The sequence below is a fragment of the Mastigoproctus giganteus genome, chromosome 14 (assembly GCF_048544385.1).
Source record: "Mastigoproctus giganteus isolate SK-2022 chromosome 14, ASM4854438v1, whole genome shotgun sequence".
Taxonomy (NCBI): domain Eukaryota; kingdom Metazoa; phylum Arthropoda; class Arachnida; order Uropygi; family Thelyphonidae; genus Mastigoproctus; species Mastigoproctus giganteus.
In genome coordinates this window covers 19,754,379-19,775,898 of record NC_143588.1, presented here as the reverse complement: position 1 = coordinate 19,775,898, position 21,520 = coordinate 19,754,379, and the positions used below count along the sequence as shown (strand labels likewise).

General features: G+C 38.4%; 1 protein-coding gene across 1 annotated transcript in view; it reads left to right on the top strand.

The window, feature by feature from the left end:
- The window catches only part of Hsl (hormone-sensitive lipase), a 179,698-nt gene that overhangs the window by 63,515 nt on the left and 94,663 nt on the right, over positions 1-21,520 (top strand). Inside the window, exon 4 of the mRNA XM_090388264.1 lies at positions 14,380-14,484. Within this exon, the coding sequence (XP_090244390.1) occupies positions 14,380-14,484 (105 nt within the window). The remainder of the gene's footprint in view (positions 1-14,379; positions 14,485-21,520) is intronic.

Below are 21,520 nucleotides of genomic sequence, written 5' to 3'. Positions count from 1 at the left end.
TTTTTATTTTTCATGTTAGTGAGAGTTGAAAATCCTAACTCACGTAAATACGACGTAGAAAATTGGAGTAAAATATTTATTGCTATTTTAGATAACTTTGGATATTCATCTCTGACTGAAATCCAAAAAGTATCCAAATGAAATTCCGAATGTTCGATTTTTAATATTTGATCGGATGAAAGGGAAATCAGTTCTTCCTCTTCTTCAAGACAAATATTCCAGTTGGATGTATCATTAATAAAAGAATTTCGAATCCAATCATATTTTTCCGATTTAATAGATGGAAAATATGTTTTCATTGCCTTTTGAAACAAATCCAAATGGTTTTTCACCACTAGTGCAAGAAAATTTCTCATCTGTTCAGGAATCTGCTGGTCCTTGAGGTTGTCACAGACATTCTCTCAGATATGCCAGACAAGCTGTTCTTGCTACCTGGGAGTCTAAAACGCTGATGGAACTGATATTCGGGTGACACTCAAGTCAAAGTGGACCCAATTTCGGCGAAGTCCGGACGGTCTATGACAGCCAAATCCTCTGCTTGCACCTTCACGATGGTGGGACTGTTAGTAATCCTGGGTATCACCTTCATGCACAAGTACATGGTGGGTGACCACCCAGGTGTGAACCAACGTAAGCAGGGGTCGAGGTGTGGCACCCACACCACATGGAGGAACGCTGCCCCTCTATGTTACCAGGCAGTACTAGGTGGTAGATGACTCTCATCAACCGGTGAAATACCAACACTTTGCTTATTGGAGGCTTGAAGTGGTGGAACCCATGTTTAGTCTCTAGAGCTAAGTTCCGGCCAACCCTTCCCTATCTCTTCCATCATGCAGTATGATTGATGATTTTTGAGGTTATGATGAATGTCGTGGCGAGATCCAATATGCCTTACATTTCGAGGGTACAGCTCTAAAACGGTGTTCGCAGGCCGGCCGCTAGTTAGTGCACCGGACTGAACCTATTGGTAACTCTCTAGGAAGCTTCCGGATCAGCTAGCGTATAATCTTGCTACCTCTACTCTGCCAGATAGTGACTGGAGGGAGTCCGAGTAGTGTGTATGCGGGGAGCATTGTCGAGGCCACGTTATGTCAAGGATCTGGGTATATTCTTACCACATGTACGCCATATCCAAAAATTTCATTACTTCATACAGCATGTCCCACCCACTTTTTCTTACTATTGAATACACCATGAATTGTCAAAATAATAGAGCAAGCTTATCTGCGAAAAGATCTAAACCTCCCAAGGACTTCCTAATTCATTTCACAAATATACGTGGTCTCAATTCTAATCTCAACGATGTCCATTTCCACTTGCAGTCTTCCAAACCCCATGTACTTTTCCTGACTGAATCTCAGTTATCAGTTGATTCAACTACTGCTCATCTCAGATGTCCAAATTATTTGCTGTATGATTCCTTTCGCCTCAAAGGTGTTACTTGTGCATATGTCCGTTCTGATATTCCCTGTCAGAGACTTGGCAATTTGGAATCTCCTCTCTTTGATCTTCTCTGGCTTAAAATCTCTCTACCTCAGTGTGTAAAATTCATCTGTTGTCTCTACCGTTCTCCCAACTCCACTAATCACTTGGAGCTCTTTGACTTCCTCTCTTTGCAACTTGACTTTCTCCAGTCCAACTTTCCTAACAGTGAGGTAATTTTCCTTGGTGATTTTAACGTTCACAACTCCAGCTGGCTTCCGTTTTCTAGTCACACCGACCCAGCAGGTCGAGATGCTGAGGCTTTTGCAATTACTAATGACCTAGCACAGATTGTTCATTTACCTACAAGAATACCGGACAATCCTAATCATACAGCCAATACGCTTGATCTTTTTCTCACAAACAACCCTTCTAAGTACAAGGTTGAAGTGAGAGGTCCTTTAGGCACTTCAGATCACAACTTGGTGATTGTCTCTTCTCCAATGGAACCTTTATCTCATGCCTATTCCCAACCTCGTATCGTTTGGCATTACAAGAATGCAAAATGGGATGACCTGCGAGATTTCTTTTCTTCTTTTCCTTGGTCTGATTACTGTTTCAAAACTTCTGATGTCAACGTTTGCTCAGATCGTGTCAGTGAAATTATTCTTGCAGGAATGGAATCCTTTATCCCACACTCCACTTTAAAATCTCGTCCTTTATCTAAACCTTGGTTTTCCAATAAATGTGCTAAGGCTGTCCAAGAGAAGAACGTTGCATATTGTAATTGGCTTGTTTCTAATTCTTCAGTTTCATTTTCTGCCTACACCAAAGCTCGCAACAATTGTAAAGCAGTTATTAATCAGTCCAAACTAGAGTTTGAACAGGCTAAGAGTAGAAAACTTGCTTCTTGCCCTAATGGTAGCCGAGCATTCTGGTCTCTTGCCAAAGCTATTGGCCGCAACTTTTGCCCATCTCTGCTCTCACCTCTGTCACTTCAGCCAAGGATAAAGCTGACCTGCTAGCATCCCATTTTTCTTAGAGCTCATGTATTAATGATCTTGGTAAAACACCTGCCACCATTCCTAACACGCTCCATTCAATGCCTCCTGTGGTGTTCCGTCAAAAGGATATCAGAAGGATTTTGATGAATCTTGATGCTAAGAAAGCTCCAGGTCCTGATGGTATTTCCCCACTTGTTCTCAAAACCTGTGCTCCTGAACTTGCTCCTATTCTTTGCCGCCTTTTTTCACTTTCTTATTCCAAAGGTGTTTTTCCTTCTGCTTGGAAATTTGCTCATATCCAGCCAGTTCCTAAAATGGGTGACAAATCCCTCCCATCCAATTATCGTCCCATTGCTATTACTTCTACTCTTTCTAAAGTAATGGAGAAATCAATTAACCGCCAACTCTTAAACTACCTAGAAACCTTCCGTCTAATCAACGATCGCCAGTATGGATTCCGTCAGTGTCGATCCACTGGTGATATTCTGGCTTATGTTACTCATTTATGGACTAATTCAATGGAAAGGTTCGGTGAAACACAAGTAGTTGCTCTTGACATCTCAAAGGCTTTTGATCGTGTTTGGCATAAAGGTCTTCTAAACAAGCTTCCATCTTATGGTTTGCCAACTGTTTTTAGTAATTGGTTATCCAGTTTTCTCTCTGATCGCTCACTGAAGGTGATGGTAGATGGCTCTCTGTCTTCTAACTTCTCCACTAATGCCGGTTTCCCCCAAGGTTCAGTTCTTTCCCCCACTCTTTTCCTCTTGTATATCAATGACCTTCTTCCATTGACTGGAACTCCTATCCATAGTTTTGCCGATGATAGCACATTGCATTCAACTTTCCATTTTGAGAAACCTTGTCCAGCTCAATCAGCTTCAAGTTCTCAAATCTGCTGCCAATTCCTTAAATGCCGATCTTCAGGTAATTCTCCAGTGGGGCAAAGACAACTTAGTTGATTTCAACTCTTCTAAAACTTAATCTTGTCTTATATCTCGCAAAAAGGATTCTTCTGCTCCTATGCTTATCTTTAGTGACACTCCGATTTCTAGGCAAAATGATATATCTCTTTTGGGGATTACCCTGACTTCTAATCTCTCTTGGCACAAGCACATTACAAATATTGCTTCCTCTACATCTAAAAAACTTGGTTTTCTCTTTCGCTCTCGGCGTTACTTTTCTCCCAAACAGCTGCTCACTCTGTATAAATTGCAAATCCGCCCTGCCATGGAATATTGTTCCCACATCTGGGGTGGTGCCCCCAAAACCTCTCTCTCTCAGGCTTCTTGATTCCATTCAGAAGAGGGCAGTTAGGTTAATTAATGATTCATCTCTAACAGAGTCTCTCCACTCGCTTTCTCATAGACACACTGTTTCTGCTGCATGCCTCTTCTACAGATACTTCCATGGGCACTGTTCTTCTGAATTGGCTTCTATAATTCCCACTCTCTCTTTCAAAACAGTCCGAACACGTGCCGCCACCAGCCAACATCCATTTACTGTCCAACTTCAAACCCACAGAACCAACTTTTCATCTTCCTCATTTATTCATTCAACTGCCGTTTTCTGGAACAACCTTCCTTCATACGTATTTCCTGAAAATTACAATCTACAGAAGTTCAAGTCCAATATCAACAAATATCTTCTTTCGTCTTCTCAACCTCCAACCCAAGCACGGTACTAAGTACTATAGGTTATAATACCTCTCGTGTTTGGGGTTGTCATAAAAAAAAAAAAAAAAGGAATCTTAGGAAACAGCTAAATTATTTTCATCAAGTTTATTCATCCACAAGCATAATTTTTTATCAAAAGCAATTAACTTATCTGTTGATGTTAAGATATTTTCGTTTCGCCCTTGTAAACTAGTATTTAAAATATTATGATGTGCAAATATGTTCTATGTAAGCCAGTTTTGCACACCACAATTCATTGTTAAAACAATCATAAAATTTTTCTATTTTCATACGATTCTTTTGTTTTACTGCGGTACTTATTTCATTTTTAAAAATGTACAAAGTTCTGCTCGCAATTCAAATACATGGGCTAAAACTTTTCCTCTAGAAAGCCACCGAATATCATTATGTAGCAATAAACAATTGTAGTTAGATTCCATGCTGTCGCATAATTCTTTGAAAATTCGTGATTTTAAAGGTCTGCTTTTAATATAATTAACAATTTTTATTACGTCATCTAGTACAATGCTTAATTCTGTCAGGAGAGTTTTGCCTACTAAAGCTTCTCGATGAATAATGCAATGTGTAGAAATAAGATTTGAATTTTTTTGTTTTGCAAACGCCAAAAAACTTTTTCACGTCCGATCATTGATGCAGCACCATCTGTACAAATGCCTGTACATAATTTCCACGATAACTTTGTCTTTTCGAAAAAGTTATCTACACAATTAAATATTTCCTTTCCTGTCGTTCTTCCTGGCAATTCTTGACAAAATAAAAATTTGTTCATAATTAAATCTCCATTAATGAATCGAACAAATCCCATTAATTGTGCTTTCCCGCTGATATCTGTTGACTCATCTATTTGCAGAGCAAAAATTTGATGATCAAGTTTTTGTTGAACATTTTCTACTATATTTTCCGACATATCAATTATTCTTCGACTTATAGTATCGTTGGAAAGATGAATTTTATTTATTTCAGCTTCTGCATGTTTGCCGAACATACATTGCACCATTATACGACAAGCAGGACCGATCAACGTTTCTCCAATCGAATGAGATTTCCCTTTTTGTGCAATAAGTTGCGCTACTTCATAGGAGGAAATTTGTGCTTTGTCAGACACTTTTATTGTGTTTTCCAATTTTTGTATTTGTTTGGCACTATTTGTCATTAATCGTTCAAAATACATTTTGTCTTTAGACATCAAATTTTGATGAACTTTTTCCATATGGCGTTTTAGCTTGCTAGGAATCATTGCAATGTTTGCTTTTTTTATGTCCACATACAACACATAAAGGTAAGGGGAAATTTATGTCCCCTGTCCACGTAAATCCAAAATTTAAATAATCTTCATTATATTTTCTTATACTAATTTTCGATATTTTTGGCTGAGATTCATCGGCGCTGGTATTGTTCATATTATCACTATTTTCAATGGATATATTTGTATCTGCTGCAGAACTACTGTCGCCGACATCAATAGTTTTGTTTTTATTTGAAAATTTTCGTATATCCATTTTCAGTTTTTTCTAATAAACAAAAAACAGTTGTGTAGAATTTTTAATTTTTATATACGTTTAAATTATCTTAAGAAATCGGCTAACACTAAATTAACACAAACATAGTTGCTAATGCTCCTAAAAACCAAATAACAAACAAACAAACAACAACAGTTTAATATGACAATATTAACACGATATATATAAACACTTAATACACCGCATGCCTATGCGTACAATTCGCAGAGGACTAGAGACGGGATCCCATATTTTGACTTTCTGAGGTAATTCAGAAAGGCTGCACACTTATACAGTATCGCGTCGGTCCGATTCACGTGGTCTGCGGGTGACAGATAATTGGTCTTTATTCAAATAGTGTTGGTGCCTGAATGCAGATGCCCCTGTATTTAGATATGTCAATTTCAATTCGTCATAAAAAAATCCTTCGTGTACTTTATTCTTATTAATGGTATTGTACGTATATTCGGACAATGATGTTAAAATAAAAACGACGCTAGTTTTTTTTTTAAGATTTCTCAGCACACCCTTTGAGAAACACTACTTTAAGGGGTGCTAAATTTTACAAATCCTGAAAAAAAAAAAAAAAAAAAATATATATATATATATATATATATATTTTTTTTTTCTTAGTAAAGAGAGCCAAAAAATCTTTCTGACCATGATGTGAAAATACCCTAGACTGGGCCTAGCAGTAATTACATCAGTTCATTAGACATTTGTTTAGTTCTAAGCTGTGAACATCTTGTCTCTTAATTGGGATAAAATGCCTAGTAGCTTGTATGATTATTTCCTTAAATGCTTCCAATATAGTTTTCTGTTGGTGCCTCATAGTTAATCCCACTGGATAGAAATTAAAAATTGTCTGTGACCACCATAGTCTGCTTTATGAAAACCGCAGCCCTTCCTTCTCTTTGCACTTGAAAGCAGTTATTTCTTTAGGTAAATCCCACTTCAATAGACTGTTTTCACTGCCACCTAGTGGATCTTTTTTATACGAAGATTCTTAATGCATTAGTGAAGGCACATGATGCAAGAAACAAAGCTTGTACAGCATCAGGAAAAAAAAAAAAACCTTCTCATTTCACCCATCCACTCACTCCAAATGTTTGTCTAGTTCTGCCTTGCATCTGTTTAAGCTACTAACTTCTACAACAACAGATGGAAGTTTGTTTCAGCAATCAATCACCTGCTGGCTAAAGGCAAACTTCCACACATGTATCCTACAACTGTCTTTCCTCAATTTCAATTTATGCCCTCTCAGGCAATTATTCTGATCAAGAGGAAGAATCCCATCAGCATTGAGCATGCTAAAACCAATTCGAGACTTTATACACCTCAATCAGATCACCTCACAGTTGCCTAGTCTCCAGACACTGTAATCTGCAAAACCTGAGCCTTTCTTCATAAGAGCAACCATTTGTTCCATTCACTAATCTTGTTGCCCTTCTCTGTACTCATTCTAATAGCTCTACATCCTTCTTAAAATGAGGTCTCCAGACCTGTACACAGTACTCAAGGTGTGGCCTGACCATTGCCTTATACAAGGGAATAATCACCTCCTTATCCCTGCTAGAAAAATTCCTATATATCATCGACAATACACCATGAGCTACTCTTGCAGCCCGTCTGCACTGCTCAGAAAACTTCATATCTGCCTGCACAACCACCCCCCAGGTCCCTTTCATTCTCTACCACTGTCAGTGTAGTACCACAGAGTTGATACGTTGCTCTGGAGTTGCTGTTTCCCATATATAGTACTTTACATTTGTCAATGTTAAACTTCATTTGCCACATCTCAGCCCATCTGCTCAACCTTTCCAGATCCTGTTGCAGTAGCATAGTGTCAGTTGTGTCCTTGACAAACCTGCCAACTTGCATATCGTCTGCAAACTTGGACATTAAGCTTGATATACCATCATCCATATCATTTATAAATACAGAAAACAATAATGGACCCAATACTGAACTCTGAGGGACTCCACTAATAACATTAGTCCACGATGAGCAGTGTCCATTGATTACCACTCTCTGTCTTCTCCCTCTCAACCACCCCTTTATCCATAGCAGCAATTTCCTCCAGTGCCACACTGCTCCAATTTGTGCAGCAGTCTTCCACGTGCAACAGTATCAAAAGCCTTTCTAAGATCCAAGTATATAATATCAAAGTTATTCCCTTCATTCCAGTTCTTTTGTGACTGCATCATAGTATCCAATCAAATTGGTCAGGCAAGACTTCCCCTTAACAAAACCATGCTGTGTCTGAGCTATAACTGAAGTCTTGTCTAGATGATCCTGCAGTGCTTCTTTAACCAGTGCCTCCATTAATTTTCCGGGAACAGAAGTTAAACTAACAGGTCTATAATTACTTGTGTCGCCCTTTGATCCTCCTTTGTGAATTGGGGTCACATTTGCACATCTCCAGTCCATGGGTACTTCCCCTGAGTCCAAGGAAGCTCTCATAATTATGGCTAAGGGTTTGCTTTCTTCCTTTGCTGCCTCCTTTAATATAACTGGATAGATCCCATCCACCCCAGATGCCTTTCTTGTATTTATCTTCAACAATTTCTCCTCCACTTTACTCTCTGTTATTACAAGATTCTCTAGCTTTCTGCCAGAGTTGAATACACCTCTGGCATTCCCCTCGCTGAATAACTCCTCATGTGTGAATGTCGATGCAAAATATTCATTTAGTTTGTTAACTACCTGAGCAGAATCATCAACAGTTGACCCTTCGATATCAAGTGGACCAATCTGATTCATCCCCTTCCTCCTAGAGTTTACATAAGTAAAGAACTCTTTGCTGTTTTTCTTTGCATCCCTTGCCAAAGATTTCTTGTAATCTGCCTTTGCCTGCCTAACCTACTTTGTAACTTGGTTACAGATCAACTTGTATCTATCATAGGCTTCTGTGTCACGTGTTAATTTGTGTGTATCCCATGCATTTTTCTTCTCTGCCATATGTCTCATTAGTTCATCTGACATCCACTTAGGCCTAAACCTTTAACAATATTTCTTAGTTGGTATGTAAAGCCTAGTAGCTTCCAAGATAAGTTCTTTGAATGCTTCCCATTTTGAATTTGCTGTTGGTAACATCATCAGTTGGTCCCACTGTATAGAATTTAAATACTGTCTCAGTCCATCGTTGTTGCCTTTATGAAAGCAATAACCCCTCCCTTTACCCCTAATGGTAGTTACCTCTTTGAGTTAATCCCACTTCAGCACACTGTGATCACTGCCACCTAGTGGTTCATTTACCTGCAGATTCTTAATGCATGAAGAATCACTACTGGTAATCAAATCAAGAGTATTACTCCCTCTAGTTGCTTCCCAAACATGCAGATGTAGAAAACAATCATCCAATAAATCCACAAAAGCCTTGCTAGTGTGGGAGTTACCAGCCCCCAAATTCCAGTCAATATCTGAGAAATTAAAATCCCCCATTACAAGACTCTCTGATTTACTGGCCCACTCTAATATTTCCTTGTACAGTTTCTTATTATACTCATCAGAGTCATTAGGCTTATAGCACACTCCTACTCTCAATTTTGATCTCCCAATGCTTATGTCACACCAAACTCACTCGACACTGCACTGTCCAGCAATGTCGACTGGCTTCACTTCCTTGGATTTTATGTATTTCTTTACTAATAGCATAACCCCCTCCTCCCTTCCTATCCTGTCTGTAGACATTGTACTCCCCAAATTCCAGTTCTGCATTCTTTATATCTGTGTGACACCACGTCTCTGAAATCCCCACAATATCTTCCTTTGATGTTTTGAGCAATACCTCAAATTCATCAAATTTATTTACTAAACTCCTAGCATTGGTGTACACGCAAGTATACCTGCACCTGTTTCTATTCTTAGCTACCCTAACACAACCCATGTGTTTATTTGTACCCCAATGATTCCCAGCAGTCTCTGAAATATCCTGCATCTTATTTTCCAGGCTCCGGCTCATTCCAATATAAGTGCAAGAATCACTTTCACCTCTGCTGGTGGCTACTATTAATCTATTAGTCCTTGTATCCCCCCAATCTAGCAGTTTTCCGACCCACCTAACACTGCCTCAATAGCATCAGCAAACATTCTTGCACCCTTTCTATTTAAGTGTATCCCATCCCTGTAGAAGCAGTCTCTCCTGTTAACAAGTACAGACCAGGCTGAGAAAAATTCCACCCCTTGAGCCTTGCACAATCTTTCCAGGGGCGAATTGATCGACAGGGCTCTCATCATATACTCCCTCCTATCGCGTCTGGGCAATGTTAAATATGCAATATGCAATGTTAAATGCAATTCACTTCCTATATGCAATGTCAGTGTTAAACTTTAGTTGCTACCCCTCAGCCCAACTGCTCAACTTTTCTAGATCCTGTTGCAGCAGCGTGCTGTCATTAGTGTCATTAACAAACCTGCTGACCTTCGTATTGTCTACAAACTTGCACATTAAGCCTGATTTACCATCATCAATATCATTAATAAATACAGAAAACAACAATGAACCTAACACTGAACTCTAGAGAACTCCCCTAATAACATTTAGTTCATGAAGAGCAATATCTATTGATTACAACGCTCTGTCTTCTCCCACTCAGCCATCCCTTTATCCATAGCAGCAATTTGCCTCCAGTGCCACACTGTTCCAGTTTTCGCAACAGTATCACAAGCCTTTCTGAAATTCAAATATATGATATCAAAATTATTCTTTACATCCAGTTCCTTTGTGACCACATCATAGTATCTAATCAAATTGGTCAGACAAGACTTCCCCTTAACAAACCCATGCTGTGTCCAAACTATAACTGAAATCTTGTCTAGATGATTCTGTAGTGCTTCTTTAACCAGTGCCTCCATTAATTTCCCTGGAACAGAAGTTAAACTAACAGGTCTGTAATTATTTTTGTTGCCCTATGATCCTCCTTTGTGAATAGCAGTCACATTTGCACATTCCAGTCCATCGGTACCTCCCCTGAGTCCAAGGAACTCTCATAATTATTGCTAAGGGTTTGCTTACTTCCTTTGCTGCCTCCTTTAATATAACTGGATAGATCCCATGCAACAATTTCTCCCCCACTTTGCTCTCAGTTATTACAAAATCATCTAGCTCACTGCCAGAGTTTAATTCACCTCTAGCATTCCTCTCCCAGAATAACTCCTCATGTGTGAATGTAGATACAAAATACTCATTTAGTTTGTTAGCTACCTTCAATAGACTGTTATCACTGCCTCCTAGTGGGTCGTTTTATATGAAGATTCTTAATGCATGATGAGGTGCTGCTGATAATCAAGACTATGTTTTCTATTGTTTCTTCTCTGACATGCTTGTGTAGAAAACAGTCAACCAGTAAATCCATAAAAGACTTTCTACTGTACAATTAATCACTCTGCAAGTTCTATTCAATATCTGTAAGTTAAAATTCTCCGTTATAAGATATTCTAATTTACAGACCCACTCAAACTGTACAGTTGTTTATTATACTTATTGTACATTGAAGTTACAGAATTCATGGGTTACTTGGTTCCTGGGCAACACAATGCTGTCACACCTCTCGTTAATGCACAAACTCACTGCTTGGCAGGTATATAGGTACACAGTATCATTACATTCACATAGATGGTAATTCGATGTCAGTACGGTTAAACTTCACAAGTTAACCGACTTTTAAAGAGGGATGATAGTAGGTGCTCAACGCATGGGTCGCTCTATCTCGGAGTTGGTATAGTAATTGCATAATCCCCATTCAACAGAATCAAGAGTGTATCGGGAATACACCATTTCCGGACTAACATCTCATCGTGGACAGCACTGTGGGCAGATCAACTTGGCTGTCGACATACGTCTCGCATTGTTTCAGCCAACCAGAGAGTGACAGTGCCACAAATCACCATCAGCTTCAATGAGAGAGGTGCCAGAAACGTCTCTTACCAAGACCATCAAGGCCTTGGTGGAGCAATCATTAGCTGCCTTTGATTCCATGAAGAGAGAGAAAGTGTGGGTGGTTTTGAGAAACTTGGGGATAGAGGAACATCTTGTGGAGATAGTTGAAAATATGTATGCCAACACAGTGAGCAAAGTAAGAACATTGATTGGGTTGATGGAGAACTTCAAAATAACATCAGGTTTGATGCAAGGAGGTATCCTGTCACCGGTACTGTTCATAGCTGTCATGAATGATGTGCAATGTAGAGTGGTCGAACAATAATGATAGATGATGATGATAAATTGCTAGAACAGACCAGATGAAAGTAATGCTCTTCGCAGATGACCTCTGCATATGGGGAGAGAGCAGGGAACAAGTGCAGTGGCAAGTTGATATGTGGGCTAGTATGACCAGTGAATTTGGACTGTTTTTCAGTCAGGAAAAGAGTGAAGTAATGGTTCTAAAGAGGAGTGGTGAGCCTGATGGATACATTATAATGGTAGGGAAAGAGCTCAAAATGGTTAACAACTTGAAGTATCTAGGAAGCACCATACAAAGACAAGTGATGGATGAAGAAATAATTAGAAGGATACAACTGGGCGGGAATTTCTCTAGGCAAACAAGATCGGATCTGTAACAGGAATATACCACTGAAATGTAAGAAGGCTATATATCAGACCTATTACACCATTTGTGACGTATGCATTTGGACTATGAGGAAAAAGGATGAAAGCAGAATGCAGGGGGCAGAAATGAGATTTGTGAGGAGCATAGCTGGAAAGACAAGATGTGACAAAATCAGGAATGATGTGATTAGGGAGAGAATTTAGGTTGATAAACTCCAGAATTGGATTTGAAAGGTTTGGTTTACAAACCAAGAATGAGGTGGCAGGACATGATAAAGACTGATGGCATTAAGAGATGAGGAAACCGGAGTGAAATCAACGACTGAGAGAAGTACACAGACAGGGGCATGGTGACGAGGCTTCAGACGTTGACCCATGGAATAACGGAACGATGATGATGATAAATTGCTAAATCAGTGTTGAAATGTGGAAAATGCTGTTAAAATCAGTTTTGCTGAGAGACTAAAAAGTTACTATAAGATTTGTATAAAATTTTTAACGTACACAGCTTTCATAAATATTGGCCGTGAAATCACATATTTTGGTGCAAGGGGTAAAATATAATTGCTTAAACTAGTTTTCAAAAAAAAAATTGACGTTGGCTCCATGGAGCTGAAGGTGGATCCTGAATAATGTCATGTGAAATGAAAAAATACGATTTAAGCTTAATAAAATCAGTTTTATTTTATTCAATATTTTCATTTACAATCAACAATAAAGGTTTGTGGTAATTGAAGTAGGATACATAGTTGAAACAATTCAAACTATTAACATTGCGATTGAAGACCAAGTCGATACATGATTGACCACATGTAGTAAAATTTGGACTTTTGTCTGCCTCTGATTGATCTTGCTCGCGTTTACGCTCATGACTTTCTTTCGTTCCGCCTCCGACTTTGGTGCTTGCTTTTCAACATTTTTTAACTGTTAATAACATTTGAAATGCTACCAAATAACTAAAAAATATTCTCTCTCTCTCTCTCTCTCTCTCTCTCTCTCTCTCTCTCTCTCTCACAGCATTATGCAAGGGCTGTTTCTAAGCTTCATCACAGTTTCAGCAACATTTATACTAGTATTAGTAGTTTTAAATGTGACACTACTCTTGTTATTGCTAAGTTTCATGGGTATAAAGATAGTGATATACTTGGCCACATATCCCTTCGATTTCTGGGTGTTTTTATTATTATTATTATGAAACTTACTTACTCCATGGTGCTACAGTCCTTGTAGAACCTTGGCCTCTTCGACAATTTTTCTCCAGCTGTCTCTTTCCCTGCCCATTGTTCTCCATTGTCTCACTCTAAGCTGTTGTAGGTCATTCTCTATGTCATCCACCTCCTTCTCAGTCTTCCTCTCATTCTTCTTCCTCCCAGTTGCCCTTCCATTCCTTTCCTTGGCCATCTGTTTTCCTCCATTTGTATCACGTGGCCTGCCCATCTAAGTCTTCAGCTCTTTATCACTCCCATTATATCCGGTTCCTCCATACAGTTCCTTCAGCTCTTGGTTTGTCCTTATTTTCCACTCTTCCCTGACTTTTACCAGGCCAAAGATTTTCCTTAATATCTTCCTTTCCCACACATTTAAAGATTTTTCTTCCTTTTTATTAAGCACCCATGTTTCACTAGCTTATGTTACGATAGGTCGTACCACTGTTTTGTATAACATGATTATTACGAAATCAGAATACACTGTAAATTAACACTAGACTTTTAATTAGTTCTCTATTTTGCATCTTTATACATATCAACATTCAAATGTGTGAAGAAAATAATCTGGACACAGTCAAAAACATTTTTATTTTGTACTTGTTATCTTTCTATACATTAAAATAATTTTCCTCCTAATGATATTTATTCAGCCAATGCGAGAAGAGAGATGTGGGTTATGTGGTAATATGTAACAAATACTAAAATACGTAACAGAAGCTTGTTTTACTGTAGTAAAAATGTTTATCATACATGACCACACGGTACTATTTTTGATTTCCATATGTAACGTATTTATGTAGTCATAGCTCAGGAAGAGAGAGAGACAGTGTCGAAAGCTTCTATAAGTATTTTATTTTATTTTATCAAAAGAAGCGAGTGCAGCAGGCAAAGCCCCCAGTTTTTATTAAAAGAAAATAATTTTAAATTGATGAACTATAAATTATGATTTCTGAACAAAACCTGGTAACGAAAATAATGCCATAATGAATTGTTGACTTTTAGAAATATAGTGGTAAATCACCACAATCAGTGGCACCTTTGTCACCATCTCTGGTTATCCATTGTCATGGTGGAGGATTTATAGCACAGTCTCCAGAAGCACATGAAGTAAGTTATTTTATTTTGTATGTAGTTAAATACTTTAACATCCTTAAAGTATTACTTCTTCAAAAATTAGTAATATTTGAATTCTGAACCAATTTCTAGAAGCAGTTCTGGTGGTCTTAAGTAATTTCTCTGATATACTGTAATTTTTAAGATTGATTGTTACACATTTCAAACTTTTTATTTAATCTTCTGATAGTTGTGAAATCATATATGCTGTATTAACAGAATTATTCAGAATGAATACTTTCTACTGTGCAAAAGTATTTGTACATGGCTATTGTGCATTATTGTGTTTCTGCACTTGAATATTGTGTACTGTACTCTTCCAGAAGTCCTCTGCACTTGCATACATACCAGTATAACAAAATCAGACATACTGTATAAATAGTGTAGGTCCACCAGTGCAGTAGCAATACATTAAAGTCAGTAGGTTGTGAATGAACACGTACAGACTCTTAATGTTGAATATTGTATGAATGCCTTATAAGTAATCTTAATATGCATTGAACCTTGACTCATTTGAACCTCCTACCATGATGGATTCTATTTAAAGATAGAAGATCATATGTGATATTTCAATGGAAAAAAGGACTGGTTGTCCCATAAACTCTCAGAATGTGTTTGACTAACACATGTTCTTTTGAAACCACTTCATTAGCATTAGTAGTAATTATGATGCAACTTATACAGCATCAGGCAAAAAAATAAAAAATAAAAAAAAAACATTCCCACTTCACCTATCCATTCATTTCAAAAGATTTAGTTCTTCTTTGAATCTATTTAAGCTATCAACTTCCACAATGACTGATAAAAGTTTGTTCCTGCAATCACCCACTCGCTGGCTTAAAGGCAAATTTCTGCACATCTCTTCTGCAACTGTATTTCCTCAATTTGAATTTGTGCCCCCTCAAGTAATATAATCAGAGCAAGAGGAAGAATCTCATCAGCACTGAGCTTGCCCAAACCATTCATAGCCTTATATACCTCAATCAGATCACCTATCAGGTGCCTAGGCTCCAGATGCTGCAGTTTGCAGAATTTAATCCATTCTTGGTAAGAGAATCCCTTTGTTCTCTTCACCAATCTCATTGTCCTTCTCTGTACTTGTCCCAGCAGCTCTACATCCTTCCTAATATGAGGCCTCCAGACCTGTATGCAGTACTCAAGATGTGGCCTGACCGTTGCCTTATACAAAGGGATAAATACCTCCTTATCCCTGCTAGCAAAGTTGCTGTATATCATTGACAAAACCCCATGCTCTGGTAGCCTATCTGCACTTCTCTGAAAACTTCATATCTGACTGCACAGTTACCCCAGTCTTTTTCATTCTCCACTACAATGAGTGTAGTACTGCAAACTTGGTACGTTACTCTGTGGTTACTGCCCATATGTGTACTTATGTATACCATATGTGTACTTTGCATTTGTCAATGTTAAACTTCATTTGCTACCTCTTAGCCCACCTGCCCAAATTTTCTAGATCCTGTTGCAGTATCCCAGATCCTGTATCCCATTTTCTAGATCCTGTTGCAGTGTTAATGACAGTAATGGCACACTGCCATTACTGTCATTAACAACCCTGCCAACCTTTGTATCATCTGCAAAGTTCGACAAAAAGCCTGATATACCTTCATCAATATCATTGATAAACATACAAAACAACAGTGGACCCTGTGGGACTCACTAATAACATTTATTAGTCCACGAAGAGCAGCACCCATTGATTACCACCCTCTTCTCTGTCTTTTCCCACTCAACTATCCTTTTATCCATTGTAGCAACTTACCCTTAATACCATTCTGCCCCAATTTGTACAATAGTCTTCCATGTGCAACAGTTTCAAAAGCTTTCATGAAATCCAAATATATGATATCAAAATTATTTTTTACACCCAGTTCCTTTGTAACCACATCATAATATCCTATCAAATTTGTCAGACAAGACTTTCCCTTAACAAACCCATGCTGTGTCTGAATTATTGCTGCATTCTTGTCTACATGATCCTGCAATACATCTTTAACCAGCGACTCCATTATTTTACCCGGAACAGAAGTTAAACTAACTGGTCTGTAATTACTTGTCTCCCTTCGATCCCCCTTTGTGAATTGGGGATACATTTGCACATCTCCAGTCCATGGGGTCCTCCCCCGAGTCCAACGATGCTTTCATAATTATGGCTAAGGGTTTGCTTAGTTGCTTTGTCACCTCCTTTAATATAACTGGAGAGATCCCATCCACCCCAGGTGTCTTTCTTATGTTTAACTTCAACAATTTCTCCTCCGCTTTGCTCTCAGTTATTACAAAATCATTAAGCACCCTGCTACAATTTGATAACCTTCTGCCATTTTCAAACCTTAACTCCTTATGTGTGAATGTACATGCAAAATACTCATTCAGCTTGTTTGCTATCTGAGCAGAATCATCAACAGTCGAACCATCGATATCAAGTGGACCAATCAGATTCATCCCTTTCCTTTTAGAGTTAAATAAGTAAAGAAATCCTTGCTGTTTTCCTTAGCATCCTTTGCCAAAGATTTCTCGTAATCTGCCTTCACCTGCCTAACCTCCTTTGTGACCTGATTACAGATTAGCTTATCTCTGCCATAGGCTACTGATAATTTATATGCATCCCATGCATTTTTCTTCTCTTACGAGTCTCATTAGTTCATTTGATAATCATTTAGGCCTAAACCTTGAACAATATTTCTTAATAGGTATGAAACTCCACGATTAATTCCTTGAATGCTTCCCACTTAGAATTTACTGTTGGTAACATCGTCAGTTGATCCCACTGTACAGAATTTAAAAACTGTCTGAGACCACTGTACTCACCTTTACGGAAGCAAAAACCCTTTCCTTTACCCCTGATGGTAATTATATCTTTAAGTAAATCCCACATCAGTACACTGTGATCACTGCCACCTAGTGGTTCCTTTATCTGCAAATTCTTAATACACGAATGATCACCGCTGATAACCAGATCAAGAGTATTACCCTCTCTGGTTGCCTCTCGAACATGCTGTTGCAGAAAACAGTCGTCCAATAAATCCACAAAAGTCTTACTAATGTGTGAGTTGACCAACCCACAAGTTCCAGTCAATATCTGGGAAGTTAAAATCCCCCATTATAAGACATTCTGATTGACTAGCCCACTCTATTTCTCTGTATAATTGTTCATTGTACTCATTCGAGTCATTAGGCCTATAACACACTCCTACTCTTAATTTTGCTTTTGTAGTGCTTATGTCATGCCAAACTGACTCAACAGTGCACTGTTCATCTGTATCAACTGGATGTACTTCCTTTCTGTACACATTGTACTCCCAAAATTCCATTCCAATTCTGCATTCCTAATATCAGTGTGACACCACGTCTCTGATATCCCAACAATATCCGCCTTTGATGTCTTGAACAACACTTCAAATTCATCAAATTAATTTACTATGCTTCTAGCACCTATTCCTATTTACCCTGACACATCCCATATACCCACCTGTTTCACAATGACTGCCATCAGTCCCTGAAACCCCCAGCTGTGGCTACTTTTAACCTTTTAGTCTGTGAATTCCCCCCAAGCTAGCAGTGTTCTGACCCACCTAACACTGCCTCGATAGCATCAGCAAATATTCTTGCACCCTTTCTATTTAAGTGTATCCCATCCCTGTAGAAGTAGTCTCTCCTGTTAACAAGCACAGACCATGCTGAAAAAAATTCTACCCCTTGAGCCTTGCACATTCCCTCCAAGGCCAAATTGATTAACAAGGCTCTCATCATGTACCCCCTCCTATTGTGTCTGGGCAGAATTGCAGACACTTTTAAATTTAACCCCGACTCAACTTTTTTGCAACATTGACCTGTACTTGTTAAGTAAATCTGCAGATCTCCTACTCTTAATTTCATTGGTGCCAATGTGTACAACAATATCACCTTTTGTGCCCTTAAAAGATGATATATGCTTTACAATGTCATCAACTTTTGCCCCTGGCAGACATACCCTGGTCCTGTTGCATCTATCCTTTTTACACAATATATTCCCCGTCTCCCTGACAATAGTCACCAACAATAACTAGTTCCTTTGGAACCAGTGCATTGTCTTGGAGATTGCCGCTGTGTTGCCGGATGCCAGGAGTGAGCTCTGGCGTTGAGTTGGGCAGCTGAGAGCTTGACGGGCCCCTCATATTAATTTCTTTGTGGGCATCTACCCTACACCTCAAGCTCTCATAGACGCCCAGTAGAACTCTTGAGTTGATGCCTAATTTCTAGACACTCTCTACACCTGGCACACACAAAGACATCTTCCTTGGCTAGATCATGTTCTGTTCCAGAGAGTTTGGCAAACATTTCACAAGTTGCACATTTTTTAGGCTGTGATGTGTTGGAGAATCGCCCCCCCCTCAGTTCTCCCCCCGAGTCACAGCACTCCTGCCACTTTGTTCCCGTTGCTTTGCTGCTATAGTCTGGGGCATGATATTTTAAATTAATAAGATCAATAAATTTAATTAATTAATTGTCAATACAGTAACCCCCCCCCCTGCTATTCGCGGTATCTGTATTCGCGGTCGCTGATTTAATATAAAATGAAACCTAAAAAAATGTGAAATTTAAAGCGCCGTAAACTTTTTCCGCCATAAAAAAACATGGGCGTGGCTAAAATTATCTTTCCCGGTCAAAACAGGGCTCAGTGGGTGAGGGAGAGGGGGTGACAAAATCGCGAGCGTGGATGTTTCTCGCTAATCCTTGTTCAGTATGTGTTATGCGCTTGTCATGGAAGGTTTCGTCGTTTGCCTTTAATTTATATGCTTATAAATTGAATAAATTTATCAATTTATAAATTGATATGCTTACAAAAGTGATAAATCTACCGTTTTGCAGTGTAAAACAGACTTTTTCGAGTGTGTTAACGGAAGAAAGTGACTTTATTGCAGACAAGTTCTTTCTAACCCGTACAAAAATATGGCTACGAATAACAAGGGAAATGTGAAAAGATCAAAGTTGATGACATTAGCGAATAAAACTGAGTTATTAGACAAAATTTCTAATGGTGAAAGTGTCTCCTCAATGGCAAAACATTATAAAATCAATGAGTCAACGGTACAATTAATCAAGAAATCGAAAGAAAAAATCCGCCGTAGTGTCCGTGAAAACACGCTAATTGCTTCAAACATTTGCTCTGTAACTCGTGATGTTAAATTAGAAAAAATGGAAAAAGCTTTAAATCTGTGGATAGAAGACCGAACTCAAAATAAAATTCCGTAAAGTTCACTCATCATTCGTGAAAATGCAAAATTCCTTTATCAACACTTTAGTGAAACTGGTGATAGCACTGGCGGGATACGTTTTTTAACTAGCAAAAGCGCAGTTTGAAATTTGTAATAAATATTACATTTAATATTAAATTGTTTCTTATTTTCATTTCGATGCCATAAGCTTGCATTTCACTATGTACTGTCTATGTACATAGTCATATTATGAAGGTACATATAATACATACATAGACAAAATTTTAGACTAGTTTTTCTTATATATTTCGTACTTTGGAACGGAACCCCTTTATTACTATGGGAGCCATAACTCAGTATTCGCGTTTTCGGTATTCGCGGCATTTCTCAGGAACGTAACCCCCACAAATAGTGGGGGTTTACTGTACTACGCTATCTAATAGAATCCTAAATGCAGTAATGCGTATTGCACTATATAATTATACGTTAGAGCTACCTAGTTACCACAATTAAAAATTTGAATTCTCTACTACTCTATACAAAAACAATGGCTGCAAGATTCGAACAAAATAATGGTTTTACGTATATTAAGTAGTAATCTACAAAAACTCTTTATCTAAATTACAAATAAAAATAACCAATGTAACTATAACTATAAGATTACGTATAAAGTACAATACAAAATAACAATTAGGTAAATAAAAAGGCAAACACATCACTTTTTCGGAGCCTGTAATTCACAGCTGTAATTTTTAAAGAGTCAGCGTCCTCTAGAGATTGTGCTGCCCACTGTGGATAAGAACAAGAGACCTTGCATTAGTTGAGAATGAAAAAGACCTGGGGTTATCTGCCACACTGCAGATAACAATGAGAGAAGACCTTTCATTAGTCGAGAATGAAAAATACCTGGGGGTGATTGTGCAGTTAGACATGAAATTCTCTGAACAGTTCAGACATGCTTTCGGGAAAGCTTTTGATACTGTGGAACATAAGACTGCTGAACAAATTGGAGCAGTATGGCATTAAGTGTAAGATGCTGCTATGGATAAAGGGATGGTTGATTGGGAAAAGACAGAGTGGTAATCAATGGACACTGCTCTTTGTGGACTAATAATGTTATTAGTGAGTCCCACAGGGTTCAGTGTTGAAACCACTGTTTTCTATATTTATCAATGATATTGATGAAGGTATATCAAGCTTAATGTCAAAGTTTCCAATCCACATAACACTGCTTGCAAAGTTTGCAAGCAGTGTTATGTGGATTGGATTGGATTTGCAAGCAGTGTTAAAGCCGAAAATATCATAAAATACAATAAAATATACAGAATTAAAAGCGCTAAAATCTGAAGCTTTCGAAGGCTCTGCCTTCTTTCTGAACAGTACGCTTTATTTTTGCAGTGCAATCTTAAATACCTGCAGGTTCACGGCACATGTCACGTGATTCAATAACACGTGCATTGTTCTCATGCATAACGGAACCGGACGTGGCTTGGGAGCGTGTCAGGGGAATCGTTTATCCCCTCCAAGGATCACTGCCTCGAAGAGGGGATGAATCCGCATGCCCCTATCTCTATTAATGTTGCTCCCAATGGAACTAATCCCAAAACCTATGTGCCCGGTTGATGATAATAGCTTTGTCCCGGGATATTTGATGTTGCTTCTCCCAATAATTATGGGGCAGCAATGGGCTCCCCCATTAGTGCGATTATTGCTAATTTGGCGATGGAGGAGCTTGAGGCTAGAATATTTAGTGATATGGTTCTCCGGATGCATGCATGGAAAAGATACGTAGAAGATACGTTCTCAATTATTTGAAA